The 22,571-nt window shown below is 43.3% G+C and overlaps 1 protein-coding gene across 2 annotated transcripts; it reads left to right on the top strand.

Annotated features, from left to right (window-relative positions):
* Positions 1-144: 144 nt before the first annotated feature.
* LOC135222498 (small ribosomal subunit protein uS11) lies at positions 145-22,018 on the top strand. Of its 2 annotated transcripts, none has more exons than XM_064260584.1 (4): positions 145-295; positions 19,682-19,925; positions 20,444-20,596; positions 21,922-22,018. In XM_064260584.1, the coding sequence occupies exons 2-4, from the start codon at positions 19,689-19,691 to the stop codon at positions 21,985-21,987; spliced, it is 456 nt and encodes a 151-aa protein (XP_064116654.1). In that variant the 5' UTR covers positions 145-295; positions 19,682-19,688; the 3' UTR covers positions 21,988-22,018. The 2 variants fall into 2 exon arrangements, with proteins under 2 accessions (XP_064116654.1, XP_064116661.1); XM_064260591.1 differs by having other exon boundaries at positions 267-352.
* Positions 22,019-22,571: the final 553 nt, after the last annotated feature.

Raw genomic sequence — 22,571 nt, 5'->3', positions numbered from 1 at the left:
AAATAATTCTCCAATAGCTTGTGGTACGTGAGTTTACGAGACAAAGAGTCTGTTTTAGAAGAGTTATTGCAAAACAGTACTTATAAACAATTACATTTGTGGAATGTTAATAATGGAAAAACATTTTAAAAATACTCATTACTCTAATATAAAATTAGGGCGATTGTGAAAATTTTTAAAGTGAAATCTAAAGAAAGAGAAATAATTTTTGAAGAATAAAACCTTTCAGGAAAAGTTTAGGTGTACCTAAACAATTCCAGCATTATTTCCTTCCCGAGTCCTCTGTGTCGAAGAGGTGTGTAGAGAATTTTGTTTCTAAACGTATCGTACATATTACGAGTAATCCTGTGTTGTAAGTGTATTTAGTCCTTGTAATATTAAAAGAGGGTATATGGCAAATTCCAGCTACGTGTGTGATTGTTGCTAGGGCATCCATTTGCCGATTCATTTGGTAAATAACGACGACTTTGTTCACTGGCTTCGTGTCGGTTTCTCAATGCGACACACACTTTAGTTCCCATGCAGTATAATATTTTGCGGGAGCCTGTTATTGTGAATTAAGCTTCTATAACACATAGAAGTATGGGTACTAACGTCATCGTATAAAATTTTATACATGTAGTCTTTTGCCGTTGACGTTGAAACCGGTGTTTACTTTAGCATGTGTTGTCATCTGACGACAAGTCATGGTAGATCGCGAGCGATGAAATTTATAGTAGACTTTGCATTTAGTAAGTGAGTCAAGCAATTTGAGGCACGCCCAGCAATGTTAGTGTAATTTTTTATTAAGGTTGACGTGACTTGTGCATAGGCTACTTTCTGAAAGTAGACTTGGATTAGTTGTCACGCATACCCTAGGCTAATGCAAGGTGTGTTGTGCCTCTTGGTCAATATGTGTGTTATCCCACCTGACTTCAAGGCATTTTGTGCTAGTTTTGTAATCCCCGAGTCACTTTGTTGTAGACAGTGTAGCGTTCCTACAAGGGTTAATCTCATTTTGGGTACCGCGCATAGACACTGACACTGGAGCCTCCAAATGCAGTTCATGCACTGGCTAATGGAATGAGGTGTGTGAGGAACTGCCGTGCAGTAGTCTAGCTGTTACCATGGTAAAATTGTAGATAACTGGTACCACAAGGAACCAGATTGGAATGTTCAAGAGCTTCAGCATAGGCTCGCACGGACCAGATGCAGAGCAAGGAGGCGATTGATATCCTAACTTTAACTAGAATAGCCTACCATCTCCTGACCTAGCCAGACCCTACCTTCCTAACCTAACTCAGGGGAGCTCTGTGTCATGACCTCTCCAGGGCTTTTAGTAATGCTGAATATCCCCTTCTCCCTACTCGGCATACTGCTACCTTACACCTCATGACATTTGTGCATTTTGAGTAAAATCACTTAACTACCTAATCATTTCCCCCCCCTACTCGTTACGTAGATGAACTGAGGTGCTTGAGAAAATTAAATCTTGAACAGGCTTGGTAGTTGACCAGAAATTAGGCTATAATTAAATTGTCATTTTACTGTGTCTGGCCTTGAAATTTTAGCAGTTAAAACTACTGGCTGTCACTGAAATGTCCCTTTTTTGCTACTGTTTTCATTTTGGTTAGTGTTGTCTCTGATAGGTTGGCATTTTATTCTGTTCTTGCTTTTAAGCCATTAAGCCTACAGTTCGGTATGAAAAACTTAGTAGTTAACCCTCTTACGCCGGAGCCCTAAAAATCAAAACCTCTCCGTATGCCGGGCCTGGTTTGGAGTGAGCGCAGAAGTGGAAAAAAATAATTTTTTCAAAAAAATTACAGCGCGCGTACTTTTGAAGATTAAGATTCATTTTTGGCTCCTTTTTTTTTGTCATTGCCTGAAGTTTATAATGCAACCATCAGAAATGAAAAATAATATCATTATCATATGTAAATAATGCGATATATGATAGCGAAAAAAAAAAAATTCATACATAATTGTATTCAAATCACGCTGTGCAGAAAACGGTCAAAGCTAACCAGTTACTTTTTTTTGCGTTGTATTGTACACTAAATTGCGATCATTTTGATATATAATACATTGTAAAACAATAAAACAGCAACACCGGAAAAATATTATCACAAAATGATGTACGAATTGTTCGTAACGAGCGGACGTAAAAAAATGTTATTTTTCAAAAATTCACCGTAATTCTAAATAATGTTCTAGAGACTTCCAATTTGTTTCAAAATTAAGACAAATGATTGAATATTACGATACTGTAAGAGTTTAGATTAGAATTGCAGATTTCGACCATTTCGGACGAGTTAAATTTGACCGAATGTCGAAATTTTTAATATATATATTTTTTTATATGGACATATTTCGAAGATGGAAAAAGCTACAACCTTCAATTATTTTTTATTGTATTCTCATGAACTTGCATATTTTGATATATGAAACTCTATAAAAGGCTAATATGAAAAAGGAGCAAATATTAGGATAATGCCATGTACGTATTCGGAGACTTGCGGCCGCGAATCGGCGCGCGGAGTGAAGGTAAATATATTTTTCAAAATTCACCATAAATCACAATATTGTTTTAGAGACTTCAAATTTGTTTCAAATGAAGAAAAATGACAGAATATTACTAGGCCGTTAAGAGTTTAGCTTACATTGCGTTTTTCAACTATTTCGGTAGAGTCAAATTTGACCGAACGTGGTTTTTTTTTCTATTTTATCGTGATTTATATGCAAATATTTCGAAAAAAGAGAAAAGATACAACCTTCAATCATTTTTAGTTGTATTCTACATGAAATTACGCACATTTTCATATATAAACTTTATGTAACCGCTAATTTTAAATGGTGCAAACATTTCGACAATCGCACAAAAAAATTCTGATTTTTCGGAGTTACCGCGCGAACGTAATGTTTTTTTTTTTCATAAATTCACCATAAATCGAAATATGTGCTAGAGACTTCCAAGTCGTTGCAAAATGAAGTAAATGATTGAATATTACTAGAATATAAGAGTTTTAGCTTACAATTGCGTTTTTCGACCATTTCGGTAGAGTCAAAGTTGACCTTGACGAAAGTTGAAAATTTTTGCACTTAACGTTATTTATATGAAAATATTTCAAAACTGATAAAAGCTACAACCATTGGTTGTTTTTTTGTTGTATTGTGCAGGAAATTGCGCACATTTCCATATATAAAACTTTATGTAACGGCAAATTTTAAAAGGGTGCAAACATTAGGACAATCGCACGAAAAATTTATCGGAAGAGTTATCGCACGAACGTAAGGAAAAAGTTTTTTCATAAATTCACCATAAATCGAAATATTGTGCTAGAGCCGTCCAATTTGTTGCAAAATGAAGGCAAATGATTGAATATTACTATAATGTAAGAGTTTTAGCTTACAATTGCGTTTTCTCGACCATTCTGTAGATTCAAAGTTGACCGAAGGTTGAAATTTTTGCACTTATCGTTATTTATATGAAAATATTTCAAACTGATAAAAGCTACAATCATGAGTATTTTTTAGTTGTATTGTGCATGAAATTGCGCACATTTTCAATATATAATATTCATGTAAAGGATAATTTAAAATGGTGCAATAATTATGTCAAAGTGACGAAATAATTTCCGAGATGTGTCACTGATACTTTTTTAGTGCGATAAGAAAGAAATTCGCGCTTGCGCGCCTGCGTAGCGATTGTAAACAAAACAATGCCTTGATCCGTGAACTCCCAGCATCCCCAAGGCGCGTGATACAAAAGTTTTTCGGCTGGTAAGGCCTATAAGTATTTTTCCGCGAATTTTTAAAAAAACTTTTTTGAGCCAACGTATGATACGTCCAATCGGCATACGGGAGACATTTTGAACTCGACGTTTAATACGTCCAATCGGCGTAAGAGGGTTAACTATACTACTATAGGATTTTATGTAAATTTAACTTTTTGACATATAGGTATGTAGTAATTTAATCATACTCCTTAGTGTAATGGTATAAAGGGGGAAAAGCGAAGAAACCCCATTAGCGATGATAAATTCAAATTCTTAGATTTTTTTTTTTTTCTCATTGTTTAGGGTAGGAGTATTTAATAAATTTCACCACTAGAGTAGTCTCCACTCCAACCTCCACCTGTACTAGCCAAACTGACAGTGGCCACCATAAACATCATAGGACATTTACATCACTGTTTCTCATTGTGTGATGTAAAAATTATCTGTACTATTATCCATGCTGGTTTACCAAAAGTCCTAACTTTGGTTCCCGAAGTCATTGAGAATTTGAAAATAGTAGTATGCATTACAAACTTGTATTTGCATTTGCAATGATATTCTGCTGAAGAACATACACTAAGGACCAAGAATGCAAGCATGTGACTAAAGCAGAGAAGCTGGGACAACTTGTGGAAAAGTCAATACCTATATTGAACAAATTCAATAGGGTAAAACACCACGGCAGGCCAAACAGGCCACCTACAATCAACGCTTGCCACCCTACGAAAAAGTACATTATAACGCGTCCTGACACCGGAGATGGGCATCAGTCGCGACTTGTTGTTGGTGAGAAACGGATCTAAGACCTCTACTCTCCTTTCAAAGTAAAGTATTTCTCCAAAGTTAGAAATTAAGGCCAAATTTTAAGATTTAAACAGAGGGTACTGAAAACGGTCTCAAACGTAGTGCAAATCTCATCAAAACGCATTCAACATTTTTACTTACAACTCGAGGTATTTAGGGTAGAATATCACGACAGGCCAACCCTCATCACGGTGGACGGGTCTTATTCACTCTATATTTAATTGGTGAAACAAGAATACAATTGCAACTCTAAGCATACCATTTAAAAGACTGAAGTTTTGTCAACATATTGTGATATATGAAAGCCCCATACGAACTAAAATAAGCATGTGAGCTCTTCGTAAAATATGTTTTCAAGGCAGTTTTGAAATCCAATATGGCGGCTACGTTTTGCATGGACGGTTCTCATCAGTGACGGCCACCATCTTTCCCCAGCCTTCCCAGCACTCATTTGAACAATGTTAGCGTATATATGTAACGTTTATTGATCTTACTCAAGATTGCAGTTGTAATCAGCACAATAAAACAACATTTTGTTGCCTATATTAGTGAAAGTATGAAACTTGTTATTCCCGGGGTTATGGTTTGAACTGAATTCATTCTTACCTTGTAATCGGCGGTTTTTATCCTTACTGCCATCACAACTGAAACTCCACAGTGCTTATTTGATTGTTATTATACACATTTTGGTCTCAGTTCACTCCACATTGCACTTTAAACCCATTGCTGTTCCTGGTTTCTAAGCGCGCGCGCCATAAACACAATTACGAACAGCAGACGACGAACTGCAAAGTTTATTCCCTAACTGTTTACTTACTCGTTATTTAGTTTAAATTTACTTTGTTATTTAAAAATTTTGATTTAATTCATGTATATTATCCCTTTTTTGCAACCAAATTACCCCGAAAAATTACAGATATTTCTAAAGTAGATAAAATCAAATTTGTTCCGATACGTAATACAAACCATCGGTCCTTTAACAATAGGAAGTAGCTAGCGGCAGCTGGAACGGTCGTAAGCTTCGAACAAGGGGAGAACGGTAGTTAACTGCTTGTCCGATCGTCGCGCGCCGCGCGACTGGGAGGTAAACAAATCACTTTTGCTTTCGGCCAGGTGTGTGTGGGAAGGACGTGTTCGCCATCGCTCTGCCCGCTTGTCGTTTGCTTCATCTTTGAGTATTTGTTTTCTCTTTCTGTATATCAGGAGTGATTGTAAGTACTTTTTTCTCTATTCAATTGATGTGCAATGAGTGAATTAGAGGAGATTGAGATTTCACCGCGCCCTCCAGTCGCCCGTAGAGTGTGTCCCGGGCTGGAGGGACGTAAATGTGGGGGGTTCAGGTCTTTTGTGGAGGTGGACCCCCACGAGGTTTGTTCTCGTTGTCGAGGGCGAGAGTGCTCTCGCAACGAGCCATGTATGGTTTGTATGAATTGGTCCGAGGCGCAGTGGGTGCTGTACGAGGGCAGGAAGAGACTTAGGCCGGCCAAGAAGTCATCGGAAAGTCCAGTGGGACTCCTTTGGTGACGGACACTTCGTCCTCTTTCCTGCCTCCCCCGGCCACCCCCACGGTTTGCGCCTTCCCCTGCGGGGGGGGTAGCGGAGTCCTTTTCCTCTCTCGATCCGTCGAGTGTGGAGGAGGGCGCCCGCTACCCGGACGTACAGTTGTATTCGGGGTCTTCTGTCCGCTCTGGGGGGGGTATTTCGCCCCCCAGGCGCGGGAAAGCCCCTCTATTAACCCGACTGTTGCTTCCGCAGGTGTGCCAGCAGCGAAGGACGACTTGGGACAGGTGTGGGAGTCGCTGGGACTGCAGGGAGTGCCCAGCATCCAGGGGTTGCTACAGCGGTTGGCGGGGTCGGCCGTGGTCACTCATGGTGCGGTGACCACCACGACGACCACATTAACTACCCCTGCGTATGAGATGCCACCACATCTTGTATATACGCCTCATATAATGTCGGTGACACCCACGGTGGCAGTACAAAAACCAATTGCCGCCGTTCCAAAGAGGACGATGCCACCACCACCTGGATTTTTTCCTTTGCCGACCCCGACTTCCCGCTGCCCCAAGAGTACCCCCCTGGACCTGCCGCCAGTGCACGGATGACGATGACTGTCGACAGGACGCCTGGCTCTCCCGTAGTACCTGCCGTGCCTGCCGTACCTGTGGCCGCTCCAGCGACTCTTTCCCTTTCAGGTACACATTACCTTTCAGATGTTCCTGCTGTTCCTGCTGTTCCCGGACCTGTTCCTGCCGTTCCCCCACCCGCTGCTGGTGTTGCTGTAACAGTCTCAGGTCCTTCCGGACAGGTGCAGTCGGGCCCTGTTGCTTCGGCAACTGCCCCGGCTCCCTCCTGGATGGAAGACCTGACGTCTGTCCTGCGGAGCCTGGCGAAGAAGAAGAGGAAGAGGAATGAAGGTGTCGTCATCGTCTTCATCGTCTTCTTCGTCGTCTGCTGCCTCTCCTTCCCCTTCGACTTCTAAGGCCAAACAGCCGAAGAAGAAGAAGGTTGCCTCCTCCCCCCCTAAGAAGACTCCTTCGGGATCTTCTAAGGGCCCGGCTCGCTCAGGCGAGCTGGGGAGCTCTTCTGCTGGTCCTCCTGTTCCTTCGGGTGCGGGGCCGTCGCTTCTTCTGCAAAGAAGAAGTCGACGGGGACCAGAGGTGCATCAGCCTCGGCTGGTGCGTCCTCACCTGGTGGCTAGTGGTTCTGCCGCTAAACCAGGTTCCGTCTCGGCTGCTTCTCGTCGCGAGAAGCACCGAGTGGACGCTCTTCTAAAGAGGACCGTCCAGCCAAAGTTTCGACGACCGAGCTCGCTCGCCGTCAAGACAGCGGCACGGAGCAGAAGACTGGCGAGAGTCGTGCACACGACTCTCGCCAGGCCCAGTGGACGCTCTCGCAGCGACCAACCGGCTGCTCGGGCTGACGTGACGGTCACTGGACCGGCCACGGGTTGAGGCGAGGAAGGAGTCCCCACCCCCGGCGCCGGTACCAGCCACGGCTGGTACCAGCGGTTTGACGCGCCGAGAGGACGCTGGCCGGTCTCGACGCGAAAGGGAGCCAGCAGGTCACCCGTCCGCCGCTCCCCGATGGGACGGGCGGGAGACGGTGACCAGCGGCAGCTCCCGCCTGACGCTAGAGAGCGGTCTCGACGTTCTCAGCCGAGGCCAATCGCCCCAGGCGAGCGGCGACGCTAGGCCTACTGCTAGACCGTCACCGCGGGTTGACGATCGGCAGCAGCCCTCTACGCACGCTGGTCCTGCCAGCGAGCGTGTGGGGGAGCGTCAGGTCTGCCTCTCCTATACCTTCAACCTCCTCGGGCTAAACGGAGGAGCGAGGTACCAAGGATCGATCACGAGAGGTGCGCCGCTCGTGACCCGGCTATGACGCCGTACGGCTCAGGCACGGTCTTAGGACCGACCAGGACGTACGCGCAAGTAGTTGGAGGGCGGACCGTCAGGGGTCTGTCGCTGTTCCTCCTTCTGAAGGAGGAGAGTATCGAGGAATATGCTCTTGTTGGAGGGACTGGACGGTCCTACTCCACAAGACGCTGTGACGACCCCGAGATACAGAGGACTTCGCGGAAGTCATTAAGCTGATGCGTCTGCATAATGGCCTCGCGGAAGGATCGCCGCTACCACCATCGGAGCCCACGTCCCGGCCTCGAGTCATTTTGGGGTCCCAAGAGGGAGCCCAAAATGATGATGGGGTTGCCACGATCAGAGCTTGCGGACTCAGTCCTGGATCAGGTGGAGAATCTCGTCTCAGGACGGAGGACTCGCTAAAATCCGGACGGTCCTCTAAGCTGCTTCCTCCTCCTCTACAGCGGCAGAGGCGTTTCTACGTGCCATCAGAAGACCCGATACTGCCGAAACAGGTTACCCGGAGTTAGCGAGGCTGACTCCAGGTGTGTCCCTGCAGCAGCTCCTGTCGGAGAACCTATGGTTCTCGCAGCAGGAGGCACTTGCCCTGGAATCTACCGCTATGGCAGCATTCCAGGCAGTTTCCTGGTTGGATTTGTGGTCCCTCACAATATCCAAGGTAGCGGCCGGCTCCGGGAGTTCTGCTCTCGAAGACGACGCTTCTTTTAGGAGACTGTGCCAGTCTGGAGGAAGAGCAATCTCTTACCTCGCCCATCAGACTGCTAACCTGTGGGCCAACTTGGTTCTTCGGCGTAGGGACGCAGTCCTTACCCGAGTGACCAAGGGGGCTGGGCGTGCAGGCGGCACTCGGGCTAAGAAATGGACCTCTTAGGAGTTCCCCAGCTCTCTTTCCTGGAGAGATGGTGGACGCTGCGGTGGAACGGCGGCGCACTGACGAGAGTGACCGCTTAGTTCACCAGGGCAGTCTCGAAGGTTTCTGGGCAACCTCGAGTAACTGCGGCCAAACCAAAGAGCTTGGCTAGCGCTTCCACGGCGGCGAAAGACGGTTGCACCGTCCAAACCCCGTGTGAAGACTCCAGTTGTTTCGACTTCTGCGAGAGGACCGGCCTGCAACCAGCCCTCCTCCCAGCCCTCCTTTCCCCGAGGAGGTGTTGGGAAAGAAGTCGAAACGAGGAGGGAAACGCTAGGGACGGCGTTCCCCCTCACCTGCTGCCGGAAGTGGGGGGGGTGGCCCTGGCGAGCCATTGGGCGACTTGGCCAGCGCTACGGCGCCGAGAACTGGGATAGTAGACGTCCTTCGGGAGGGATATCTACTACCCTTCGAGTCTCGGCCCCCCCTCATCTCCAAACCGGTCCATCTACAGTCCTATGTTCGGGGATCAGCAAAGGACAACGCTCTTCGACAGGAGATCAAGACCATGCTGGCGAAACGAGCTGTAGAAATCGTGGAGGACCAGTCACCAGGCTTCTACAGCCGCCTCTTCCTAGTGGAGAAGGCATCGGGGGGCTGGCGCCCGGTGATAGACCTCTCTCCCCTGAACCGCTTCGTTCGCACGACGCGGTTCACGATGGAGTCGGCACGCTCAGTGCTCGACTCAATCAGGGGGAACGATTTCATGCTTTCGGTGGACTTGAAGGACGCGTATTTTTCAATACCCATCCATCATCCTCCAGAAAGTACCTCCGCTTCATCTTCGCGGGACGGTGTACCAATTCAGGCACTTTGTTTCGGTCTCTCAACCGCCCCACAGGTGTTCACGCGAGTGTTCACTCTGGTGTCGGCTTGGGCCCATTCGAACGGGATACGTCTTCTGAGGTATCTCGACGATTGGCTGGTCCTGGCGAGCTCCCGCTCGCAGTTGCTACCAGGACAGAGATCGACTCCTCAAGTTCTGTCGCGATCTGGGGATCGTGATAAACTACGAGAAGTCCGATCTCGAACCCAAGCAGAGATGGAAGTACCTGGGTATGCTGATAGATACGGGGTAGCAGGGCAAGTCTTTCCCGCAGACTTGCGTATCAGCAAATTCAGGGAGGCAGCCCGCCGGTTCCTGTCACGGCAGGACAAAAACAGGCAGCACAGCAATGGCAAGTCGTGATCGGCCATCTGTCGTCACTCGAGAAGTCCCAGTCCCTCACGGGCGTCTTCACCTGCGGTCTCTCCAGTGGAGGCTAAGGGAGAGTTGGTCTCAGGCCAAGGATCCTCCTTACTTTCCCGTGGCTATCACGGACAAGGTGAGGCAGGACCTAGCCTGGTGGCTCGACGACAAGAACCTCTTAAGAGGAGTGCCCATGCCCACGCACTCCCCCCCCGGAGATGCTTCTGTTCTCAGACGCATCGACCGAGGGATGGGGCGCACACCTGGAGGAGTTGCTGACTGCAGGTGTGTGGGACCATCACGAGAAGCACCTTCACATCAATGTCCTGGAACTCAAGGCGGCGTTCAACGCTCTCCAAGAGTTTCGGGACCGCTTGGTGGGACACTCATGGTGTTTGATGTGCGACAACACCACAGTAGTGGCATATGTCAACAAGCAGGGGGGGCTAGTGTCTCTTCCGCTCCATCAGTTTGACGGTGGCAGGTGCACGAGTGGCCACGGCTCACTCGATAGAGCTGTCAGCACGCTACATTCCAGGCAAGAGGAATGTAGTAGCGGACAAGCTCAGCCGTCGGGATCAGGTGATAGGGACCGAATGGTCTCTACACCAAGATGTGGCGGAAAGGCTCTTCAACCTGTGGGGGCGACCGGGTCCGTAGACCTGTTCGCCACCCGGCACAACAGGAAGATCCAGGTGTTCTTCTCGGCCGTGCCGGACCCATGGGCAGCTGCAGAGGACGCTCTCCCAACACCCCTGGGACAACCTCTTCGCTTACGCCTTTCCTCCTTCTGTCTGATTCGGAAAGTGATCAGTCGAGCGCTGGTCACTCCCAATCTCAGAATGATCCTGTGGCTCCCAAACGGCCTCAAGCCGTTTGGTATCCGGACCTGTTGGCTCTTCTTGCAGACGCACCGAGAGCTACCCAACTGGCACACAACCTTCTAGCCCAGCCACACGTAGAACGGTACCACCGCGCAGTCCAGTCCCTTCAACTTCACGGCTGGCTGTTATCCACCATCTCTTGCGAACGAGAGGCTTTTCTCGTAGCGCAGCAACAGAGATGGCTGGGACACGTCAGACAGTCCCTCTGCAGCTGTGTACCAGGGGAAGTGGGCCGTCTTCTGTGGTTGGTGTCGTAGACAGGGTTTGTCTCCTCTCAGAGCCACTCTTCAGCAGGTAGCGGATTTCCTCGTGTTTCTTCGCCGAGAGAAGCTCCTCTCAGTACCCACAGTTAAGGGATATAGAGCCGCTCTGGCTCTCGTCCTAAACTGAGGGGGACTGGACATCACGAATTCGTTTCGAGATATCCTTGCTAATGAGGAGCTTCGAAAGGTCTTGCCCACCCAGGGAACTCAAGCCCCTGCGGTGGGACGTGACTCTCGTCCTTAGGAGTCTGACTCGAGCACCGTTCGAGCCAACTCCGAGAGTCGTCAGACAGGGATCTGACCCTCAAGACCCTCTTCTTGCTGGCCCTGGCATCGGCGAAGAGAGTAGGGGAACTACATGGCCTGTTTCTTATGATGTTAAAACACTACCAGAGGCTGGGGAATTCTGTGACGCCTCGATTTCGTCCCGAACTTCGTAGCTAAGACTCAGAATCCGTCGATCCCTGACGACAGGTTCGAGTCTTTCACGATCCCCTCCCTGCTGGACTTTACAGATAACGATGCGGATGAGATGCTGCTTTGTCTGTGAGGGCGCTACGGCGCTATCTGAAGAGAACTCGACATCTCAGGCCTGAGTGTCGACGCCTCTTCGTTAGCACTGGGGTCACCAAGAAAGAAGTCTCCAAGCAACACGCTTTCTTTCTGGCTACGTGAGGTGATCAGGAGAGCGTACGAAGCTGATGGTAGCGACGACATCCGTACGCTCCGTCCGAGATCCCACGAAGTCAGAGGTATCGACCCTCCTTAGCGTTCCGTAAGAACTTCTCCGTGGCGCAGGTCCTGAAGGCAGGTGTCTGGGCCAACCAGACCACCTTCACGTCCTTCTACCTTCGGGATATTGCCCACAAGTCCTTGGATACTTTTTCCTTGGGACCTGTGGTGGCTGCTCAACACGTTGTGTAAGCTTACCCAGCACCCGAGCAGGCAGAACAGCATCGATTCTGGTATGACTGGGAGAATGAATGCTGTGAATGAGAGAGTGACTGGCTTCTCTTCACCATCTTTTTCTACCTCTACCTGTGGGCAGAGGGATACGGTCGTTACCTTGCTGGATAGGAGTCCCGATGCAGGTAAGCTATTCAACAGAGCTCCATCCTATCTCTTTAACTAGAGATAGGAGTAAATATCCACCACTTTCTCCAACAAGGGGAGAAAGTGGAGGCCAACATGAGACAACCCATTACTTTACATTTGCTCATGTAAGGAAAAGTTCTTACAATGACTGGTACGAATGAGATACGCTTGCCTCTCTCTTAGTACTCGGCCAGAGGTCGACCCCATTGATCCTGCGGTGCACACCCCGATCAATCGGACAGAGGCTTGGAATCCCTCCCTCGCTCTTACGACCAGGGAGGCATTCCAGGGATGGACGAACACCAGTCTGTTCATCAAAAGACTCAGATTCCACCCACCAAGAAGTGAGTCTCCTATTGTTAAAGGACCGATGGGTTTGGTGTTTACGTATCGGAACAAATGACAATTTGTCGAAAATTGCATTTTTCCTAACTATACAAACCTGAGGTCCTTTAACATAAAGTCCCTCCTCATGCCACCCCTCACTCTGCGTATTTTGCATGGGCCAAAAGCAAAAGTTATTTTGTTTACCATCCCAGTCGCGCGGCGCGCGACGATCGGACAAGCAGTTAACTACCGTTCTCCCCTTGTTCGAAGCTTACGACCGTTCCAGCTACCGCTAGCTACTTCCTTATTGTTAAAGGACCTCAGTTTGTATAGTTAGGAAAAATGCAATTTTCGACCAAATTGTCATGTTTCTAACGTTTTCGTACATCTGGCTGCCGAAAACCATAGAGGAACGAATACGGAAAAGTGCATGAGGAACGACTACTTTGTTTTTTTTTTTTTTTTTTTTGTTTTTTTTTTTTTTTTTTTTTTTTTTTGCTAGCACTTTTCATTGATTTCAGTCTTTATTAGTATTTTGAATTTTCTTTAATAATCGTATGCCAGAAATAAATGTAACCTTTAATGTTTGCATGCTAAGAATGGCAAAATCATCGTTGCCACATTAGTGGAGGCTTCACACATACGCCGTTCCATTATTATAAACTGTTTCCATGAATTCTAGTTGTCATAGTAATGCAATAATGATAAAATGCTTTAATATTTATGTATATATACTTCCAATACATAGCCTAATTTCACCCAATTTCAACGTTTTGTGTGTAGTCTTATACCCAGTTTGGAGGGTCAACACATACCGAATGGCACAGAGAGAGAGAGAGAGAGAGAGAGAGAGAGAGAGAGAGAAAGGAAGGCGGAGGAATGAAGAAGAAAAGGGATGGAGGGGGAGGGGGGGGGGTAGGTGGAGCTTTATACGTGTGTTCGTATCCATTTCTGCATAATGGAGTTTTTGTCTCTTGGTACAAGGACAAGTGTCGTTATTCTTTACGATTAGTGATTCAAGATACCCGTATAAATTACGGTACTGGGTGTAATGCACTATAGCAAAATCTTGTTCTGTTACGAGTGTTCGTTACAGAAATAGGTATTGCCCAAAAACGTGCTTGCACTGTCTCTGAAACCCATAGTAGACATGCTGCTTAGTTGTCAATCAAGTTTTTATAACCAAGTATTTTTTTACAAGCTAGCTATTGAATAAATTTGTATTTTTCTCAGTCAAAACATATGCCCCTCAATGCTAACTTTCCTCTTTTAACGACTTTCTGGTCATTGCAAATTCGGCCCCATAATTTCTTATGGTGTGAAAACAGACAGAGGCCCATGGACCGAAAACGATTGCGTCACACTACGGCGATAATCCAGCAGTAAAACATCTTCATATATCCAAAAAGTAAATAATAAAGATATATATGCACATTACGATTATAACAATTACATGTATAGCTGATAACAATCTGCATGAATAACTGGTAAACTGTTCTGCAATGACAGTTGAGTATAGCAATTATTTACAATAGGTACGAAAGTCAAGATGTCGTGATGTCATAATACAGAACTTAAAAGAACGTTCTAATTCAGAAAAATAATTACTTAAATTTGAGTCAGAGTCGAGTTACTTTTTCAATAACGAATATTTTCAAATTAATCATCATAAATATGTAAAATATTGATGTTTTATTACTTATTTAAAAATTAGATAAGAGCACGCTTCTCGTCATCTTCTACCAAAACAGCTGTTTACTCCTGGCTTGTTTGTTGGTGAGAAATCGTGTTTCGATTGTTGTGATAAAAGTGCTCCAGCGTCTGTGGGTACAAGTGGTGTGCGGATTTATCACAGGAAATGGAAAGTTTGTTCACACAAGCGACTCTGTAAACATCGAGATGGCGTCAATCTTCGAAACATTTTTAGTTGTAAGTAAAAATTTCTAAAGCGTTTTGGTGAGATTTCCACTGCCGTGGGCGCCATTTTCAGTACCCTCTGTTTAAATCTTAAAATTTGGCCTTAATTTCTAACTTTGGAAAAAATACTTACTTCGAAAGGAGAGTAGAGGTCTTTAGCTCCGTTTTTCACCAACAAGAAGTCGCGACTGATGCCCATCTCCGGTGTCAGGACGCGTTATAATGTACTTTTTCGGAGGGTGGCTAGCGTTGATTGTAGGTGGCCTGCTGTGATATTTTACCCTAGAAGATTGACGCCATCTTGATGTTTACGGAGTCGCTTGTGTCAATAAACTAACCATTTCCTGAGATAAATCCGCACACCGCTTGTGCCCACAGACGCTGGGCACTTTTATCACAACAAACGGTAAACTTTTCCTCACCGAGTAAACAACTGTTTTGTAGAAGACGACGACGAAGCGTGCACTTCGATAATTTTTTAAATAGTAAAACATCAATATTTTACAAATTTATGATGATTAATTTGAAAATATTAGTTATTGAAAAAGTAACTCGATTCTGACTCAAATTTAAGTAATTATTTTTTGGAATTCGAACGTTCTTTCAAGTCCTGTATTATGACGTCACGACATCTTGACTTTCGTACCTATTGTAAATAATTGCTTTACTCAACTTTCTTGCAGAACAGTTTACCAGTTATTCATGGAGATTATCAGCTCTTCATGTAATTGGTATAATCGTAATGCGCATATATATCTTCATTATTTACTTTTTGGATATATGAAGATGTTTTACTGCCGGATTATCGCCGTAGTGTGACGCAATCGTTTTCGGTCGATGCGCCTCTGTTTTCGCACCATAAGAAATTATGGGGCTGAATTTGCAATGACCAGAAAGTCGTTAAATGAGGAAAGTTAGCATTGAGGGGCATATGTTTTGATTGAGAAAAATACAAATTTATTCAATAGCTTTTTTGTAAAAAATACTTGATTACAAAAAACTTGATTGACAACTAAGCAGCATACCTACTATGGGTTTCAGAGACAGTGCAAGCACGTTTTTGGGCAATACCTATTTCTGTAACGAACACTCGTATCAGAACGAGATTTTTTATAGTGCATTACACCCAGTGCTGTAATTTATAAGGGTATCGTGAATCACTAATCGTAAAGAATAACGACACTTGTCCTTGTACCAAGAGACAAAAACTCCATTATGCAGAAATGGATACGAACACACGTATAAAGCTCCAAAACGTTGATATTGGTGAAATTAAGCTATGTATTGGAAGTATATATACATAATTATTAAAGCAATTTTATCATTATTGCATTACTATGACAAATAGAATTCATGGAAACTTTATAATAATGAAACAGCGTATGTGTGAAGCCTCCACTAATGTGGCAACGATGATTTTGCCATTCTTAGCATGCAAACATTAAAGGTTACATTTATTTCTGGCATACGGTTATTAAAGAAATTCAAAATCGTAATATAGACTGTAATTATTAAAAGTGCTAGCAAAAAAAAAAATATATATGTATATAATTCACTTCTCCGTAGTCGTTCCTCTATGCACTTATCCATGGTCGTTCCTCTATGGTTTTCGGCAGCCAGATGTACGCAAACGTTAGAAACATTTGATTGTATCTACTTTAGAAATATCTGTAATTTTTCGGGGTAATTTGGTTGCAAAAACGGGATAATATACATGAATTAAATTAAAAGTTTAAATAACAAAGTAAATTTAAACTAAATAACGAGTAAAGTAAACAATTTAGGGAATAAAACTTTGCAGTTTCGTCGTCTGCTGTTCGTAACTGTGTTTGTGGCGCGCGCTTAGGAACCAGCAACAGTAACGGGTTTAAAGTGCAATGTGGAGTGAACTGAGACCAAAATCTGTATAATAACAATCAAATAAGCACTGTGGAGTTTCAGTTGTGATGGCAGTAAGGATAAAAACCGCCGATTACAAGGTAAGAATGAATTCAGTTCAAACCATAACCCCGGGAATAACAAGTTTCATACTTTCACTAATATAGGAAACAAATATTGTTTTATTGTGCTGATTACAACTGCAATCTTGAGTAAGATCAATAAACGTTGCATATATACGCTAACATTGTTCAAATGAGTGCTGGGAAGGCTGGGGAAAGATGGTGGCCGTCACTGATCAGAACCTTCCATGCAAAACGTAGCCATCGTATTGGATTTCAAAACTGCCTTGAAAACATATTTTACGAAGAGCTCACATGCTTATTTTAGTTCGTATGGGGCTTTCATATATCACATTATTTGACGAAACTTCAATCTTTTAAATGGTATGCTTAGAGTTGCAATTGTATTCTTGTTTCACCAATTAAATATCGAGTGAATAAGACCCGCCTTCCGTGGTGTTTTACCCTATACACACTCCATAGAGAGGTATAGTGCCGTTATGCACCATACGCAGTGCAATGTATGCATACTCAAAGTTCTTTGCAGTCTCTTTGACCCCTTTACTATACCTTCTCTCATATTAGAGTATTTACCATCTTACTTGCCTAACCTACTTGATAACGTAATGCCAAGAGCAAATTACCAAATTCACAAAATCAAGAAGACTTGAAGGTTTGTTGGTCTTTGGTACACTGGCTTTCTATAGTGTTGCAGTGTTGTTACAGAACTCCCCATGACCTTGTGTGGTGCTATGGTCATTCTTTAATTTGTTTCTAATTCGCATTACATGCTTAGTATTCCCCACTGTTTTTTCGGCTATCAAAATTAAGGTAATATCATGGCCAAAACAGCAAGTCCGTTGGCTCTTGGAACTTTAGTTATCAGCATTTTACTGTATAGGGGCTACTGGTGAGAAGGGTTGGGTCTTGGCTTGACAGCATGGAGTCTAAAGGCGCTGTCACACTAGCAAAATTTCCGTCGACTTTTCATGTTTTGACGACGACTTTCTGGTGTCGTCGTCACGAATTTTGAAAACGGTACCGATCGAATTCAACCCATCGCTACCGTCGACTTTCTTGTGTTTATATTTCGGACAGCGCGCATTTCAAGTCATCAAATGCAAGATGGAGTTCTTGGTACAGTGGACAAGATTGCCAGAACAGTTTTTGGTCAAGATATGGGGGAAGAGACGATGCTTATGGGGCCATAAGCATGATAGTGTCATGAAAAAGGGTCTTAAATGAAAAAAAATTACCAAGAGATCGCCATGCTACTCAAGGAAAACTTTCCTGAACTTGCTGATCTTTGTACAGATAAGCATGGTATAGCCTATAGTGAATGTCGGATTGTTATACAGCCTAGGCCTGCTCCCACTTTTTTTTTTTTTTTTTTTTTGCAAATAATATATAAGCAAATCTTTTAAAATTTTTGCAGTTTCTCTAGCTTAATTTATAATACAGTCTACTGTGGTTGTGTAAACAAGGTTACAAATAGCCTATCTAGGGTAGCCCCAGCTTATTTTTTTAAATAAATCTTTTCACGTCTTTTTAACCAGGACCGAACCCAAAGACTTTTTTTTAAATTCTATGCAGCATCATTAAACACATGCAAGCACGACCCACTAGTTGCTTTGTGTTATAAAGCATAGTTGTTTTATCATTCTGGGAAGTCACAGCTCAGATGGTTTGTTTACGTTTGACAACGACAACCGCGGTATGAAGAAGAATGTGTGTGACAACCTGAGCACGGAATGACGTCGACTTCTTTGGAAAGTCGATGACAAACTCAGAAAAAGTCAACGGAAATTTCGCTAGTGTGACAGCACCTTAATTGTGAAATGTAATTTATTTCTTAGTAAAAACAGACTTGTACTGTATTACCCAACAGAAATTAATATTCTTGTGAATTCATTGTTCAAAATGTCAAAACTTGGCTCATTTGAAAATATTTTGTTTAAAGGATGTAAGTAGTAGTGCTTAAAGAGGTTGGTTAGCATGCATGCATGCATCTGTGTCAAGAATACATACTTTCACATACACCTAGTAGTAAAACTGTTGCAATGGATGGAATATTTTGCATAAGGCAGTTGGTGGAGAAATTCAGAGAAAAACGAGACCTGCATCTGGTATTCATAGACCTTGAAAAGGCCTATGTCAAGAGTGCCAAGGCAAGAAACATGGAGATGTTTGAGGGAGAAGATGGTGCCGGAAAAGTATGTCAGAATTATTCAGATGTACATGAATGTGTATACTAGAGTGAGAAGCAGTGTTGGAGAGATGGAGGGAATTGAGATAGGAGTTGGATTACACTAGGGGTCAGTGCTTAGCCCATTTGTCTTCAACATCGTGATAGATGTAATGACCAGGGATGTTAGAGAAGCAGTGCTATGGTGCATATTATATGCAGATGACATTGTGTTGTGTTCAGAGGGGAGGGAAGAGTTGGAAGGGAGGTTGGAGAGGTTGAGAGCAGCACTTGAGGAGAGAGGAATTGTTCCAGTTTACTGAGGAAGGTGGAAGTAGCATAAGATTGGGTGGGGAAGAAATAAAGAAAGTACAGAAGTTCAGGTACTTAGGGTCCGTATTAGAGGATATTGGAAGCATGGACCAAAAGGTGAGAGATTGAATTCATGTAGGATGGAATAACTGGAGGTCTGCATCAGGGGTCTTCTGTGACAAGAAGGTCCCTCTGAAATTGAAGGGAAAGTTTCGTAGGACAGTGGTCAGACTAGCAATGTTAAATGGAACGGAAACAGCAAGTATGAGGAAAACAGAGAAGATGGATGTAGCAGAAATGAGAATGTTGAGATGGATGTGAGGAGTAACAAGGGAAGAAAGCAACAGAGACAGAAACAATCATCTTGAAATTGTTAAGCACCTCAGTGGCGTGGTTGGTTTGGACTTGGCCTGCCACCTTGGTGGCCGTGAGTTCAATTCTCAGGCATTCCATTGAGGGGTCAGAGATGTGTATTTCTGATGATAGAAGTTCACTCTCGACGTGGTTCAGAAGTCGTGTAAAGCCGTTGGTTCCATTGCTGAATAACCACTGGTTCCATGTAGCGTAAAAACACCACACAAACAAATCTTGAAATTTAGAAGTTGACTGTTGTGTATTTCATGTAGGTTCTATACTAAACTATAAGGTATACATTACAGATGTTGACTTTAATTAGGTAATGAAAAATTTTAATTCTATCTAAAATTACTGTTTTCACAGGTAAATCATGGCTCCTCGTAAAGGAAAGACCCCTAAAGAAGAGGTCCAAGTTCAGTTGGGTCCTCAAGTCAGAGAGGGTGAGAATGTGTTTGCTGTGTGCCACATCTATGCCAGTTACAACGATACATTTGTGCACGTAACTGATCTGTCTGGCCGTGAAACCATTATTCGTGTAACTGGTGGTCAGAAAGTAAAGGCTGACAGAGATGAGTCCTCCCCTTATGCTGCTATGTTGGCTGCCCAGGTATGTATGGTATAGTATTTTGAAAATCCATTGAGGGGGTATTCGTTTTGAAAGCACTTCATTTCTTTAAATGCATTGAATAATTCTTGAGAATAACCAGAACATTAGGAGTGTGGCAGACAGTTTTTTACCCTTTAATATATGCTTGACATCTTATATGGCTAAGCAAAATAATTATCCCTGCATTTCAAGGGAAAATTAGGTATTAAAAATTAGGCTTTTGTAAGAGCCAAGTAGCTACTACATCATTAAATTTGAGGTATTGTGGTTCAATGCAAAATTTACCTTCAGTTCAGCTACCAGCACCCTGTTGTGTTTGGTGTAACCAAGAAGGTTATAGAAATTCATGGCCCAGTTGGAGTGACAATTTTATGTCTCTTCGTAGTGAAGGTCTTGAAACAGGCAGTGTAAAGTTTTAAGTTATGCTAAACTTTAGAAGTGATCCTCTTTCTATCTTTAAATTTAAGTCCTTTGCTTTTTGCACAGTGTTTAGTGGACATTTATTATGTATTTTTCAGGATGTTGCTGAGAAGTGCAAGACACTTGGCATCAATGCCCTTCATGTGAAGATTCGTGCCACTGGTGGTAACAAGACTAAAACCCCAGGACCAGGTGGCCAGTCTGCTCTCCGTGCTTTAGCTCGTGCTGGCATGAAGATTGGCCGTATTGAGGTAAGAGATGTTGGAATATTTGTAGAAGTGAAAGTGACAACTGTAGCATACTTGATAAGGAGTTGGAAAGTTGTTTCGCAACCTTCCAAGAAATGCATAGCAATGGGAAAACCACACCAGCGGGAGGATGTACATTGAAGATATGCCGAACATTTCTTGATTTTTAAAAGGCTTAGTGAGGGTGAGACTTAGCATTACAGTCAGATGAAAAAGTTAGTTGTCAAAATAATGCCTTGGTACCTAATGTGCCTGAAAAGAGTATACCTCCAGTGAGGTCCTAGTTATAATCATCACTGTTAGGAATTAGGAAATTGTGTTCCAGATTATAATTATATTAATTAACACTGCTTATGAGAAAGATCCTGCAAAGCTTTGACATCCACACCCAACACTTCTGAATATACATATTTTAACCAAAATGTTTACAAGTTGTGGCTATTGCACTATCTCATGTAAAGGTTGCATATGTCTATCTACCTTGTGAACTATGCAATACTGTCCATATATACAAGCAACTGAAGAGTGCATGTTATTCGTGAAGTAAACATTTTCAGCCAGTAAATTAACAAATGGCGAGAACTCCGTGCTCTCACTGGAGATAAGGGAGGCTCATATAGCACTGTACACTAATACTACTACTATTATTGAGATTGAGGCTGAAAATAGTTGCTGTTATCACTTAATAACACCTTAGTGTAATTAGTTTCTTATTTGTCATGTTATTCCTTTGACTAAACGCTTTCATCCATGCCCTCTCATTTTGCCATAGATATTAAATCTATTTAGTATTGGACATATCTCACACTTCATTTCTTAGATTAGTTACATTACTTCCTACACTTGGCAGTGCTGCTGCTTAATTTGGAGGTGTTTGCATGTTAGGAGGCAGAAAAATCACCACCACATTCCCATCAGTGCTTGTATATAGGAGAAATTTTTCTGAAGCTTGTGGTATTGTAACTTTGGGTCAGTCAAGTGGCCATGCTGTGAGCAGCATCATGCTAGTCTAGCCAACTAAAAACCTCCTGTAACCATTGTAATACACTACCCAGACTAGAATAGGACAAAGAATGGTTTATTACTACCCAAGGCAAGTCATGTGACCACAGTAATAATTTCGTTGGTGTGGATTTTTGCTGTTGTTAGGCTTAATTAGTTCATTTTCCTGTTTCTGTCTTAATTTTCTCTTATGATGATCTATAATACTTAACCTTTTTGGGTAGGAAAAAAATTATATTGTATTATAGTACTTAAATTTAGATTTGGTTTTTAACATTAATCTTGTTTTGGGTTTTAGCTTAGTATAATCTGCTTTTCTGTTACAGGATGTCACACCAGTACCCTCAGACAGCAACAGAAGAAAGGGTGGTCGCCGTGGTAGGCGATTGTAACTTGATCGCTGTAATAAATTTAGTGATTTAATCTCTTTCATAAACCCATTCGAAACTTTGTTTGGTCAATTTAAGGGATGATAATTTATGCTTGTTAATACTGCAGTAGTATTGGGAATGGTTGAACGATAACATGCATCAGGTGTTTCATCTTAATGTTTGTATACATTGAGCGTTTTGGTAATGTGCGTTAGCTTTTTTTATCTCGTGAATGTTGGGAATAATATACTTCAAGAGTTCTGGTAATATGCGATAGCTGTTTCATCTCAGGAATGTTGGGAATAATATAAGTTTGATCAAAATTGAAATAGATTGAAACCAACAATTGGGTTGAGGTGTATTTGCCAAAAGAATGCTATTGTTTTGATCTTTGCAATGTGCTTGTCTGCCCCATGATCAATACTTGCTTGATGCATGAGTATATGAATAACCCAGGAACCATGCCCTTGAATGCACAATAACACTTAAAAATCAAATTAAATTATGTGCTTGTCAAGTATACAACCCACAGTGTACATCAAGTTTGGAAGTAAATTCATATTAGAAATTTGTTGGTCTAAAGATTTCACTGTTAAGGACTTCTA

The sequence above is a fragment of the Macrobrachium nipponense genome, chromosome 20 (assembly GCF_015104395.2).
Source record: "Macrobrachium nipponense isolate FS-2020 chromosome 20, ASM1510439v2, whole genome shotgun sequence".
Classification (NCBI taxonomy): domain Eukaryota; kingdom Metazoa; phylum Arthropoda; class Malacostraca; order Decapoda; family Palaemonidae; genus Macrobrachium; species Macrobrachium nipponense.
This window is presented reverse-complemented; position numbering and strand designations above follow the sequence as displayed.

What these genes read in the sequence shown, in the direction of transcription:
- LOC135222498 (XM_064260584.1), top strand. Translation starts at nt 19,689, where the DNA reads ATGGCTCCTCGTAAAGGAAAGACCCCTAAAGAAGAGGTCCAAGTTCAG. An exon ending in CTGCTATGTTGGCTGCCCAG is followed by an intron (nt 19,926 to 20,443) that starts GTATGTATGGTA and finishes TGTATTTTTCAG; the next exon opens with GATGTTGCTGAGAAGTGCAA. An exon ending in TGAAGATTGGCCGTATTGAG is followed by an intron (nt 20,597 to 21,921) that starts GTAAGAGATGTT and finishes TTTCTGTTACAG; the next exon opens with GATGTCACACCAGTACCCTC.